This window comes from Vigna angularis, chromosome 4 (genome assembly GCF_016808095.1).
Source record: "Vigna angularis cultivar LongXiaoDou No.4 chromosome 4, ASM1680809v1, whole genome shotgun sequence".
Classification (NCBI taxonomy): Eukaryota; Viridiplantae; Streptophyta; class Magnoliopsida; order Fabales; family Fabaceae; genus Vigna; species Vigna angularis.
In genome coordinates this window covers 30,195,448-30,209,909 of record NC_068973.1, presented here as the reverse complement: position 1 = coordinate 30,209,909, position 14,462 = coordinate 30,195,448, and the positions used below count along the sequence as shown (strand labels likewise).

Here is a 14,462-nt window from a genome sequence, read left to right as displayed (position 1 = left end):
ATTAATTATCACATCTTATTTTAGAGTCTGGAATTATCACATCGTGTATCTTATCAAATTGAAAATTAAAGAATGACAGTATATTTAAACTATTAATAATATCGACTTATGTGAAACTAATAAATTCTACAACTTTTTAACCGTAGAATAATAAGTGATTAATCAATCTTTAGATAGTTTACTCAAGAAAAACTCGTTAATATTTTGTAAACTCAAAATATTTTAAGTTATATTATTAATGGGGCCTTACAAAATTTAATTTATTTATGTTAATTAATGCAGTGATCAAGATTCAAGTCTGTTTTAAATTTATTTGTAGAAAAAAGGTGTCGACATAGTTGATATTTATTTAATATAAGTTATCGCATGAATAAGATATGTGCCAACGAACAAAAGTTGCTTTCATTGATCCATTCAACTGATTTTATAATTGATATTTAATTTTTTATGACGTCATTTTACTTCTTTTTTTCTCGGTTGAAAGAAAAAGTGGCAAGTACAACTTTTTAATTTAATCATATTGTGTGCCTTGACAAGATGATTAATATTGAATGGATTTATCTTCTTCCACATCATACAACATACTGGTTGTAAATTAGTTTTTGGAAAGACAGTTTTGGATATCTTCATTTGTCAAAGAGTAAAAGAATAGAAATGAATGACCATTATAACTCATGGACCATGTGAGAAAAAATTATCATTAGTGGTTTTTTTTATTGATCTATTATTATGGATCTAGATATTTTTTTATTTACGTAAATAGACAAGTCGTATAACCTCACACGACTTCAAATGAAGAAGTCATGCATGGGATGCATGACTTTTACACTGACACAATAAAAAAAGTTGAAGTTGTGTACCTTGACACGTTTTCAGGCATGCGTAATCGATTACAAGCATATGTAATCGGTTACATAATATTAAAGTCGTGCAGGAGGGCCACAACTTCACTGGTAATTGATTACAAGTATAATCGATTACCAGTGTTGAAATTCAAATAAAAGGGTTTGATAATCGATTACAATGTTTTTGTAATCAATTACTAAAGGAAAAAAAAGCTTAAAACTAAGTTAAAATATGAATTACATTCATTACATTCATGGAAAGAGTATCAGACACCTCATGTTATGTTATGTTATGGAAAAAGTTTTTTGGTCATTCGATCCGTGACTATAAGGGTTCAAATATTGTAAACTCATTCTCCAAGTAGATGAAGTCTTTCTAACGGGTAAATATCATGAAACTTTGCTCACTGCGATTGCTCAAGATGACAATAAAAATCTTTTACCATTGTCATTCACTAGTGCAGAAAAGGCTTTCAACGTCTGTTATTTTGGGCTTTTAACGTCTGATTTTTGTCCGACATCTATATGGGTGACGTTAATGAGACGTCATACCCAATAGGTCAGACATCTATATAGACGTCTGATCCATACAGGTCAGACGTCTATATAGACGTCTGACACTATAGATCAGACGTCTAAAACGTTGCCATATTTGATTGCATCTTTTTCCACTTGAGGCCTCTCAGGTTGCTCCTAGCTCATGGTGATTCGAGTTTACAACTTTATATTTTAGTTGAAGAGAATGTATTGTACGTTTTTTTGTATTGGATGGTTTTAAAAACGTAGTGGAGAGAATTAAAGGAGTGTAAAACGCAAGAAATCGCCGCCCCAGAACGCCGCCTAAGGACACAAGCAAAACTGCACTAAAACCAAACGAAAGCGCATTTTAATCGATTCAAATGAAAGATAATGCATCAAAGACTGATGTAATCGAAGTAAAATTAATTTAAAACAGTGCAAAAGTGAGAAAACAAACTTGAAAAGCGTAACCCGTAAAGAAAAAATGAGAGGGAGATGATGAACATTAAGTGCGTGTAATTGCTGCCTCACATTCGCGGTGTTTTAATGCATCCATATAGAAGTCGATTCCCCTCACATCAGACGCCTATATGGCTGTAGAAGTCGGATTGGCGGGATCGAACATCTAAATGGAGTTAAAAAGTAACTTTTTAGATTTAAAAAATGAGTATATAGAAGTCGGTTCCCACCACATCGGACGTCTATATGGCTGCAGAAGTCGGATTGGCGGGATCGAACGTCTAAATGGAGTCAAAAAGTGACTTTTTAGATTTCAAAAATGTTTACATAAAAGTTAGTTCCTCCCACATCGGACGTCTATATGGCTGTAGAAGTCGGATTGGCGGGATCAGACATCTAAATGAAGTTAAAAAGTAACTTTTTAAATTTAAAAAATAAGTATATAGAAGTCGGTTCCCCCCACATCGGACGTCTATATGGCTGTAGAAGTCGAATTGGTGGGATCGGACGTTTAAATGGACTTAAAAAGTGACTTTTTAGATTTCAAAATGAGTATATAGAAGTCGGTTCCCCCCACATCGGACGTCTATATGGCTGTAGAAGTCGGATTGGCGGGATCTAACGTCTAAATGGAGTCAAAAAGTGACTTTTTAGATTTAAAAAATGAGTATATAGAAGTTTGTTCCCCCACATCAGACGTTTATGTGGCTTTAGACGTCTGTTCCCTCCAGAATAGACATCTATATGGTTATTTTATTTACGAAAAATGCCATCGGTCATTTTGTACGTTGAATATTCGAGTGTCAGACGTCTAAAGGGTGACGTTAAAGGCCTTTTCTGCACTAGTGATTTGGTATAAAGGAGTCATTGATATGGTTTTTTCAATTACTTCAAGGGCATGTTACCCATCAACAAAATCTTTGCATCATCACTGATAAAGGGAAGTGTATCATATCAACCTTACGATCAGAAGAAGTTGGTTATAGGAAGAGGGTGGTATAAACTCTGTTTATTGCATACGTCATCTAGCCTCCAACTTCAATAAACTTGGGGTGCTAATTAACTAATTTTTACTCCCAATTCACTTTTTAATTTTCATACACTGAAGTCTTATAATTTTAATTTTATTATATTCTTACAGCTTACGAGGTAAAGCAACCAATTGTGACGGCACAACTTACCGTAATGAGAGACCAATTCCTCCAACAAGTAGCTTGAATAGATAAAATTCAATTAAAGAAATGGTCTCATGCTTTTGATAGAAACAGAAGATATGGACATATGATCACAAATCTTGCTAAGTGCATGAACTCTATGCTAAAGGGAGCATGTTTATTGCCAATTTGTGCTCTAATCAAAACAACATTTGAGAAGGCACAATCATGGTTTGTTGAACAAGACTTAAAAGCATAATACATGTTGCAAACACAATACCAATATCCAAAAAATATTACTGACATTATTCGAAAAAATCAACAACAATCAATATTTTGTCATGTTCATCATTATGATCGAGAAAATTCTGAATTTGATGTTCGGAAAATCTCAACACCCCACCAATATCACCCACATCCAATTTCGTAAACGTTAGGCTAAATGAATGATGGTGTGATTGTGGTCACTTCTAAGCTAATTGCCTCCCTGTGTTACTATGTCATAGTTGTTTATGCATATTCACATATACCACTAACCCAATATATCAATCTGGTTTACACTCTTCACAATATTTACAAGACATACGAAGTACAATTTCAGCCCCACCAAAATGAAAATTATTAGTCTGTGTATATTGGTCCAAACTTCATACCAGATCCTCAAATGTGACGCAAGGCATCAGGAAGACCAACTACTACTAGAATCCATAATGAGATGGATCAGTCGACCTTGAATAAACCCAAAAAATGTTCTTACTTTCGCAACGAAGGTCATCATAAGGGATATGTCCATATCCTCAATAATTATTACATCTTTGTATTAATAATTTATTAATATTAGTAAACTAAATTTTTGCTTTATATTATATCTTATTTTCTACTTTAACAAACAATTGATCCAATTTATGATGACTATAAAGGAAACATGACTAATTTTTTATGCACAAATCTTTTTGGTAATTCGAATTTCCATGAATGTAATTCATATTTTAACTTAGTTTTAAACATTTTTTTCATTTGGTAATCGATTACAACAACACTGTAATCGATTACCATGTCCTTTTCATTCGAATCTTTACACTGATAATTGATTACAGTACTGGTGTAATCAATTACCAGTAAATTCGTGGCTCCCAGTACAACTTTAACATTGTGTAATCGATTACAGGTCCTCGTAATCGATTACCAGTGCCCAAAAACATGTGAAGGTGAACGACTTCAACTTTTTTATTGTGTTAGTGTAAAAAACGTGCATCCCATGCATGACTTCTTCATTTGAAGTTGTGTGTGGACTGCACGACTTGCTCATTGATGTAAATAAAAAAAATTGCCTATTTATGGAATAACCATATCATTTTTGCCTAGATCCGTAAAAAAATCCATTAGTAAAAATGTTAAAATTTCTAATTATACTAACCAAAACATGAACATTCTCTCAAATATTTTAGTAAATTAAACTCAATATTTTTATTAATTCCAATTTTATATGATTTTAAATAAAATACATGTAGTGCAGCCTTGTTGCATGACCTCCCTTACATCATACTTCAAATATTTTGAAATACAACTCTTATTTAAGGCTTCAAAATCTTTGTCTCCTTATTTTTATAGTTATTTGATTTAAAACTGATATAGAAACTTAAATATTCAATTATTTTAATGAAAATGCATATATTATACCTGTTATTCGCTATAACTGGTATAATATGTTATATTTTCATATTCTCTCTAGCATCCAATATGAGTTTCTTCCTCATGCTCTATCCCAGAACTAACTCTCTTTGTGAGTTTGCATTCCTTTGTGTTTGTGTTCACTTTCCTCCATTGTCACCAACTCTAGTGCTTGTTCTTCATCCTCATTACATTTGTGGTAATCTTATTGTCTTTGAATTCGCGCTCTCGTTGTCACTGCATTAGTGTTGGTCTCATTGTCGCTACATTAGCATTGCTCTCCTTGGTCGTCGCTACTTCTCCCTTTTTTGATGTTGTCGTTTGCTTTGCATTGTAGTTACATTCGCTCTTATGTTGTGATGGTGTTAATAGTGCTCTGGTGGTGCATTTCCCTTCTTCCTCTTACGCTTTCACACTATGTTGTGGTGGTCGTTCAATGTTGGTAAAAGTCACTCTCCTTGTTTAAGTTTTTGGTGTAGCTCAGGTAAGCTTCAAGCCTCATAATCAGTTTTTCGTGTTTTTCTTAAAGCATAGTTCCTTCAAGCCTCTAAGTATGGTATCCTTTTGAAAGCCCTCATCCCCTCCTATTTAGCTCTGATCTTTTTCTTCAAATTTAGATTATATAATGTGAAATTTGTTTATTATGATCTTTTTTGTGTTTATTTACTTGAATAAACGTGTCTTTGTTCTATTTAGTACTCAATGTTGGATGTTGTGTGACATAGTATATGGTAGGTTGTGTGATGCCTTGAAGGGTATTTAAGCTTAACCAAGGGAGGGTGAACAAGTGATGTATAATAGGCCACTAAACTATCATGGTCTTTAAGTATGAATTTGTTTTTCTTTCTATTGCTAAGTGGATAATGAAGGGTGAGGGTTTTTGTTGTGACCATTTTCGTTGAATCAAACATTAGAAGTTTTGTATTTTTGGTGGTCACCAAAATCCCCAAAGAATCAAACATTAGAAGTTTTTTATTTTTGTATTAATAATGAGATATTAGTCTCTTGAATTCTTATGACTTTTAACTAACTAGCAACATACAATAGCTATGTTGACAGTGAATATAGGAGAACCTTTTGGACCTAAAAAGAGAGAATGTTTCCATTTAAATATTTTGAAGTGAGGTGTAAACAACCAAATCCATGGATTAATTATTTGTGTGATTGTTTGGTGGTAGAACTAAGTTCATATATTGGACTTCATTTTTACTTGTTTCTAGGTTAACTTTACATATATTGGTAGGGTTAAGTTCAAATTTTTAGGTTGTAGGATGAGTTAGTGGAGTAAAGCACACATGTATTGTTCACTCCTTAGGGATGTGAGGACATATCAGCGGTCGTCATTGGTCATCCAGAGCATCATGGACTTGTTCATGGTGTTGTAAAATTTGAAGGCATCCCATAATTCTTTGATCCTCCATCCCCATAAAGTCCATCTCATTGAGAAAGTCCTTAGGTCTGAAAGAAGAAATGAGAAAGGAGATGAAGACGAGATTTAAAAGGAGATGAAGAAGAAGTATTATGATATGTAGACACAATTTTTAGCAGACATGATTAGAGTTAGCCTCTTCCTCGGCTTAGCTAAGTAATCCCCCTCGACAACTTTCTTTTATTTGTATAAGCACAAATGGGAGTTGTGATGTTCCCCCTCAAGAAGATTCTCTACTATTGATGCAGACTACAAGTTGTCCATTGATGATCCCTTCGAGTGTTTGGTTGTATACATTTGAGATGTTACTGCTCAAGTTCCTATGCCCACTCTAGAGGTTGAGACACTGAGACAAGACCCTGAATATTTTATCCTCTGGCTAATTAGATTAGCAAAAAAAAACAATTGTAAAGGAGGTAGTTGTTTTAATTAGCATTTTCTATTTCTTATTGGTGTATACTAATGTTATTTAAGTCTTTGAATATGTATAATAGGTTGGAGCACAATGGGAGGAATATGTAAATGAATCCCACCACAGCCACCACTACCGAATAACTTGGTGCAATGACAATGACTATTTCCCTAACACCTATACAGTTAGAAATGTATGTTGAAGTCACAAACAAGACTTCTACCTCATTTTTTTTATATGTCAAAAGGATGCTTTTGAAGTTCTCTCCCACACTGATATGTTATGTATATCAGTAATACAACTTTGGTTGTTGTAAGTAAACTTTTATTATTTTTATCAAGTTTGAATATATTTAATACATTATGCTAACATTATTTATTTTCAATGTTTAAGGTATTTACATCGTAGATACACTAAGAGGAAGAATACACACTTATATGGATTTATTGACCTTGTTGTCATTCAATTTGTTAAGAATAAAGGTGAAGATGTGCATCAATACTTATTAGAGACATTTGAAAATGGAAAAAAGAAGAAGTGTACTTAACACCTTATTTGCAGCAATAAGTATGTCTTTTATAAATTAAATTACATTTATGTAAAATTTAATTATATCTAATATTATTTAAATCTACAAAGATCACTAGAAATTGATAGTAATTCTTCCTCAATAGTCACTTGTGATTATTTTGTGTTCATTACACAAGTCACCTAAAACTTGAGCAATTAAAAGTACATTACAAGCGTAAGTTTTTTATTATGTTTATTTGTTGTGTTATATAATAAAATTTTACTAAGTTACAACTAGGCACAATTTTAATGTACATTAACTTTTATAGTGGTCGAGGCTTATTCGAAATTAAAGGAAACAAATATCACTTCTAGAGAGGAGTTGTAGTTCACTGCACCAACTATAAGTAGTTGATCTTCAAACTATTGAAATATAATTATCAAGTTAATGATATTTTATGATATTATGTGATAAGACATACATAAAATCATATTTGCAAATATTGTTGACTTATGGGATCTAGTAATATATGTATAATTTATAACTCACATGTTAAGTATTTATCACTAAAAGATTATTGACTTAAATTGTTCATTGTGCAGATTTTCAATGACATTTCCATTGAAGCAAGAAGTCTTAAAAAAAGTTCATGAACAGTGAACTTTATTTCTTTTAAGTGTTTAGAGAAGATGATGTGAGGTATTTTATGAGCTTTCATGTAAATATTATATATATATATATATATATATATATATATATATATATATATATATATATATATATATATATATATATATTATTTGATGATGTTAGGATGTATAGTCATTAATTGATGAGATTATGGTGTATAGTCACTATTAGGTTAGTGGATGTATATTCATTTTGAGGTTAATCTTTTATTACATTTTATGTAAATATTAGAACTTTGAATAGAAATATATGTTGGTTGGTTGTTCTGGATTGATAAATATATGTTATCTGAAAATATATGTTATATATATACAGATTTTGTATGTGATAAAGTAGCATAAAATATGGTTATTAAAAAAAATAAGTGATTAAAGCCAAAATCGATATAAAAAGTACACATTCTATATCAATTTTAGTCTTAACAGGTATAAAATTTGGATTTTTTTAAAAAAAGTTGTAATACTTTCTCTATTAGTTTGAACTATAATCAATATAAAAAGTAATTTTTATATATGTAAAATTCTATCTGTTAAGTAAATATTTTATATTGATTTTAGTTTCTATATCCATTTTTGAATAGATATAAAAAATTAATACTTTTTATATTTTTGTTTTTACATCGATTTCAAAATCAATGAAAGAAAAACATTTTTTAATTTTTTATAAAAAGTTTATTTTTACTAATATAATTTATATTTAAATTTTGATATCTATTACTATTCGAAATTGTTAAAGGGTTGTAGAGTAAAAAGTGGATCGTGTAGATATTTTTTTTCATATATATATAATATAAAGATTTTGTGATATTTATATATAAAAAAATTCAAATATATTGATATAGGGTTAATGAAAAGTATGTTGGCAATAATATATTACAGTAGCACATAGTGAGTTTAGTGTCCGAAATAGTTGTTTATCATATTAAATTCATTAAATGAGATATTGACACAGGATTAAATGATAAGAATATTATGCATAGATTAAAACATAAAATAGAAATTATGAATTGTATAAACTCGCTGTGAGAGCGTTAAGTTGAAAGGATGAGTAGAAATTATGAATTATATATGTTTTTTTTTTACATTTAATATTCAATAATATTATATACGTTTTTTAAAAAATCATTTAATTAATATTTAAAATAGTAAAAAGTTAGCATAAATGTTGATACACATATACTTACATTTTATGAAGATGAAAAGGAGACAAAAAGAAAATATGATATGTGATTAGGACAAATCAGTGGCCATGATCAGTTATATAGAGAAAGTTTAATAAGATATATTTATCGATCAATAGGCAAATGTTCTTAGTAGTTGTCTTGAATTGGAAATTGGTTAATGAAGTTGTTTAATTAGCACATAGCAATTTGTCTATTTCTAATTCGTGATGAATCCAATTCATTAAGTTCCTGTTTTTGAGCATCATCAAACTGTTAAATAGCAGTGAATTTGAATATTTTATAAGGATCAATGATTCTATGTCTTGAAGACAATCTGCTGAGAGTCATTTTCATGAACAAAACAAAATAAATTGATTCTCTCCACACCATTGCAAAGCTGATTTTATATAATTAATACATATTAATTAATTAATTAATTAACATGGCTTATAAGTTATATTTCATCATATTGTGTCATGAATCCACCCATTTGTCTGGAATAGATGCTTTTATTAGCATTATATGAAAGCAGACAAAAGCAATTAGAGGAATTAGTAGTTGAAAACTGTCGTAATAAAATTTATGTGTGGTGTGGCCTGCAAAATGCATGTTTCTAGTTAAATGACCATATATGCAAGTTGCAGAAGGTGACATATTGATCTTTAACATTATGCAGCACAACATAGAATATATGTAGTGTGAAAAGTATGTTCTTGTGATACGTGTTGCATGATTCATTCAGATTCTTAAAATATAAGAACACAACTGAAATGGACGTATTGTAAAGTCATAGAAAAAAATAACGATAAAAACATAAATTTTTATATTTTTGAAAAAAAAATAGTATTAAGTAAAAATATTATTTCTTCGTCATAAAAAATGATGATAAAAAACATAACAAAACGTGTTGGTTTGGACTTAGTGAGGGTTTTATGAAGTTAAATTCAACTATTAATTTATTCTGTTACAAGTTGACTTCTTAGAGAAAAGATAAATGGATAGGGGAGTCGTTTTTTTAGTTTAATGATAATCTTGAAAAAGAAATTACGTGAATAACTCATTCTTCTTCTTAATTATTTAAATAATACAAATCACTGTTCAAAAGAGGCTGGATGAACTGATTTCTCAACATGTAATTTACGAGGATGTTTTATTTTAGTTTTTGCTTGAAGAAAATATATTTGAATTGTTTTAATAAAATGTCAATGCTGCAAATATCTAAGTCAAATAAAAATAAAATGAAAGCTATCTGTTATTCAATATTATGTCGTGATGAATTGTAATAATATAAATTTACTATATACAGATATATAAATGTATTTATAACTTCATTATTTTATATTGAAAATAAAATAAAATAAATCAAAAATAATGAATAATAATTAATTTTTTAATTTTTATTATCGTAAAAAAAGTTGACAGAGATCCACTGGTCATTCGTATGATCTTTTTAATATTTATTTATAACTTATATATATTTACATGACATGGGGTAACTATCTTTCAGTCTGAGCAAAAAAAAACCTCTTCAATTCCGTTACGCACACACGAAAGCCCACTCCCCAAAAAGCTAAAGTCCAAAAATAGCTCATCGTTACTCTTTCAGAAAAGCCCAAATCCGGCCCATTCAGCATCGCTAATGGGCCTGGGCGACGACGCTACAGAAGACGACGCCGTGGAAGCCCGGAACGGCGAGAGCGATTTCGTCGACGACAAGGACCACCGACCAATGGTCTCTAGCTCCGACGTATAGTCCTCTTCAACCACTCGCTTCTGAACCATCTTCCTCCGCTGCAGCCGCCTCAAAAACGGCGAAAAGAAACAACCCGACGACACGGTCTCGGCTCGGGTGAGGAGGGGCCGCTCGAACCGCCACCGGTCGGACCGGCCCCTCGCAGCGGACCGGAAGGAGCGTGTCCGCGGCTCCTCCGAAGAAAGGAGGTAGGAGCCCGCCGGCGGCGGCGGCCTCAGCTTCATTGACGGCGAATCCAGCTTCTGGTGTTGGTGCTTTTGCTGCACTATGGGAAGCCCGGGCTTTACCTCCCATTTGAAAGGAACTGCTCCTGGTTTCTTAAACGAATCATGATCGTCATACTCTACACTTGCACCCATTGTGTTCGATTTTATTAATACTGTTACTATTTTAAACAAATTTCAAAACCACAGCAGCAATGGTTTGTGAATTGCGAGTGTGTTTGTAGTGCAGACAATGGTGTATTTATATGGTGATGTGATGAGCAGTGATTATGTTCTGAGCTTGCGAAATCAAAGGCATGGATTAGTGGGGACTCTAAGTTTGGCCCACACGAGGTGGGACTTACGTGTCCATTTTGACACGAGTATCTGACTTTGTCATTGTCTTGAGTAACTCCATTGGAGAAAAGTGAGACACGCACCATGTGACTGAGCTTTGTGTAATGGACTTTCTGGGACTCACATTTTAAAATTGAAACGTCTTTTGAGAAATCATATTATGGCCCTACCTTTTTTGCTGCATTTCTTCCCAGGATTTGAAAATAACAACCACTAACTTCTCCTGTTTCAGCGGACATAAATTTCTCCATTTTTTAGTTATTGGTTTTGTCTTTTACGAGCTCCGGAGTCCCCACTCAGTACAACAACTGAACGTTTAAGCAGCCTCAATGAAGTATAGTCAACTGGTAATATCATGAGCACTTAGTAAAAGGGGTTATTCCTCACACAATATGATGAATCAAGAATTATATCTCTGCTGTTGGAGAAAGATATCAGGTAAAAAAAAAGGTTCAAATTGGTAGGTAAAAGAATAGTATGTAGGGTGCATTTTCAGTGGGACAAGTTGGGGCATGTGTAATCATTTAGAAGAAGTTGACAGTGGCATTTGAAAGGGGAGGAGTTGTTTTTGGCGCCAGTAGAGTAAGACAAGGTGAGGTGGTAGGCCAACAATGGCCTTAATTGTAGGTTATGAGTAGTAGGCGTAATGACTCATGATGACACTACCATTCAACACCAACGTTAATAAATCATTTTCTTAAAAAAAAAATAATACCGATGAACGTCCTTTTGAGCAATTACAGCTTCCAGAAGGTAATAATACTTAGCATGCTGACCCTTCAATTAATTAGTAGCTTCATAAGTTTTTATCTTTTTATTATTCAGTCAACTTATTTTGTAGTCAATGTTTTTCATTATTGTTCTTCCTCTTTGGTTTGTCTCCCTTACTTGTATAATGGCATTTTATGCTCCTTGTTCCGAATGTACAGCATTGATTTAAGTTGCATTGTTCTTCTCTTGTTTTCTCTCGATAAATATTTTTTTTTCATGCTGTTCATGATTGGATTTTGTGTTCGTGTTTGAACTGTGAAGGGCGGGAGGATGCAAGTAACTGTTAAGAGGGCTAGACTTAAGTTTGTATACTCCCTGTGCTGTCATGAATTGTTCCATGGTTTTTTCCTGTGGATGAGTTCCGAGTTTAAATTATATGCTTTATGCACTGAGCTCCACCCTATATATGGCTTATCTATCTATCTATCTCTGTTTAGTTTGTTTGATATTTAGTATTTTCTCACCATGGCTACAACTCTGGCCTTCTCTCCTTTCCGCTACCCTCTCTCCTTAGGGTTTTGCTTTCCTTCTTCCAACCCCATGCGCTCCTTTGTGCTCCTTTTGAAAAAATCATAGAGTTTGTTCTGCTCTTCTTCAGTAGCGTGCTTGTTCTTCTTCTTGTTCGTGCTGCTATTCTTCTCCGAAACTTGCTTTGTCTACGACCCTGCTTCATGCTCTGTTCTCTGTCTTCTGCAATGTGGACGTTATTGTTCATGTTCTTCAGTCAGAGTAATTTGGTCTGATTAATTTCTACAATGCTTTTCAATGAACCTCTTATTCAATTGAGGTCTAATTTTGATTGTTGGGTATATAGCGACGTAATTAGAGAAGGAAAGGTCAAAGTTTTGCTTTTATCCTCCGTTGACCAACCTTCTTGAGTTGCAAAATGATATATATCATGTGACATCACCCTTCCTACATCTAGAGAATATTTCTTAAGTATGTTATACAAAATATGCCATGTGGTATTTTGGCATATATGTGTGCTTCAATGAAACTTTGCCAGTAAAAAATGTGTTTATGTATGAGTTATGTGGTAGAAAAGGTGACAACACAATAAAAACTAGGTTTAAACCCTCGAATCGTCTTCATATTTGTATGAGAATCTTAAGTGGATTCTCGTATTTGTAACTGTCTCAATTGGGTTCAAATATTTGAAAAATTGAGTCAATTTTGTCATGTCCATTAAGTTCTCACAGATGGCGTTAAACTGTAATGACATGTTTATGCTAATGTGCATTGTTTGATTTGGTGAAATTTTTATTTAAATTAAAGAATTATGAAATGGAAATTTTGAATTGGTTTATGTTAAAATAATAGATTAGGGATTGAGAAGGGTTAGGGAAAGAGTGAATTGAAAAGGGAATTAGGGATTTGGAATTTGAAGACCATTAACCATCGAGCGTTCTTCATCCAGTCAGGCCATGGGCCTCACCGCCGGTCGCAGTCGGAGCTTCGCTGGCGGCAGTCACTCCTCAACTCTTCGTGTTCTTCATCGTCGTGACTGAGTTTATTGTGACTAGGTTTACACTTGTAGTTGGAGAAATAAATGCAGTTTGTAGTGAGATTGAGAATAGATTAAAGGATCTTGAGACCTAAAGTCCCCCATTCATAGAATAGATTAAATTTTGGCAGTTCTGTAAGCAAACAACACAATCAAGTTCTCACAGTCAAACCCTGAGACCTAAAGTCCCTAATTCATATAACAGTGATGACAGACTCAATAGACTACCAATGAATAAAGAACTTTAAGTAGCCAGTGGGATGAAGTATCTCTACAATCAGTCAAGGAGTGACTACCAAAATTGCACCAAAAATTTGGCCTCGCAAGCGCCGCTAGGAAACATCTCCATGAAAGCCCACCATCAACGCCACCTTCAACGCACCACTACCAAACCTGTACTCAGAAAAACCAGAAATAGCAGGAACCCCAAATCAATTTCATCAGTTCATCTTCTTTGTGCAATGCCTTCATGGCCGCTGCGATTTGCAAATCTCTACGAGCCTCCTCCATGGTAATAACAAGAATCCTGAACTTGTAGACTAGGGGAACCCTTCTGCCATGAGTCTGCCATCACCTAACACATAGACCTGCAGAAAATAAAAAACAGAGAAACCCCAAGAACCAACCAAATCGCAACGTTCCTTCGCACTTCACCATCATCGCAAGAGACCACCGTGAACAGATAGCCACCCGACGCGAGTTCAATTTCACTGCCAGCATCCGTGCAAGCAGTGCCATCGCGAGATCGATTCCACCTTAGAATCAATCTCCTTCGCGCCTCCACTACGTGTGACGGCACAACCTTTTCCTCCCCTCTGTAGAATGAAAAACCCCTAATTTGCCATGTCATAATTCTTTAATTTAAATAAAAATTCCACCTAATCAAACAATACACATCAACATAAACACGTCATCACAGTTTAACGCCGTCTGTGAGAACTTAACGGACAGGACAAAATTGGCTCAATTTTTCAAATATTTGGACTCAATTGAGACAGTTGTAAATACGAGGACCCACTTGA

At 33.1% G+C, this 14,462-nt stretch overlaps 1 protein-coding gene across 1 annotated transcript; it reads right to left on the bottom strand.

Moving 5' to 3' along the window:
• Positions 1-10,282: 10,282 nt before the first annotated feature.
• On the bottom strand, positions 10,283-11,227 carry LOC108331359 (uncharacterized). Its single transcript, XM_017566008.2, has one exon. The coding sequence runs from the start codon at positions 10,962-10,964 to the stop codon at positions 10,455-10,457; it is 510 nt and encodes a 169-aa protein (XP_017421497.1). The 5' UTR covers positions 10,965-11,227; the 3' UTR covers positions 10,283-10,454.
• Between the last annotated feature and the right edge of the window lie 3,235 nt (positions 11,228-14,462).

What these genes read in the sequence shown, in the direction of transcription:
- LOC108331359 (XM_017566008.2), bottom strand. Translation starts at nt 10,964, where the DNA reads ATGGGTGCAAGTGTAGAGTATGACGATCATGATTCGTTTAAGAAACCA.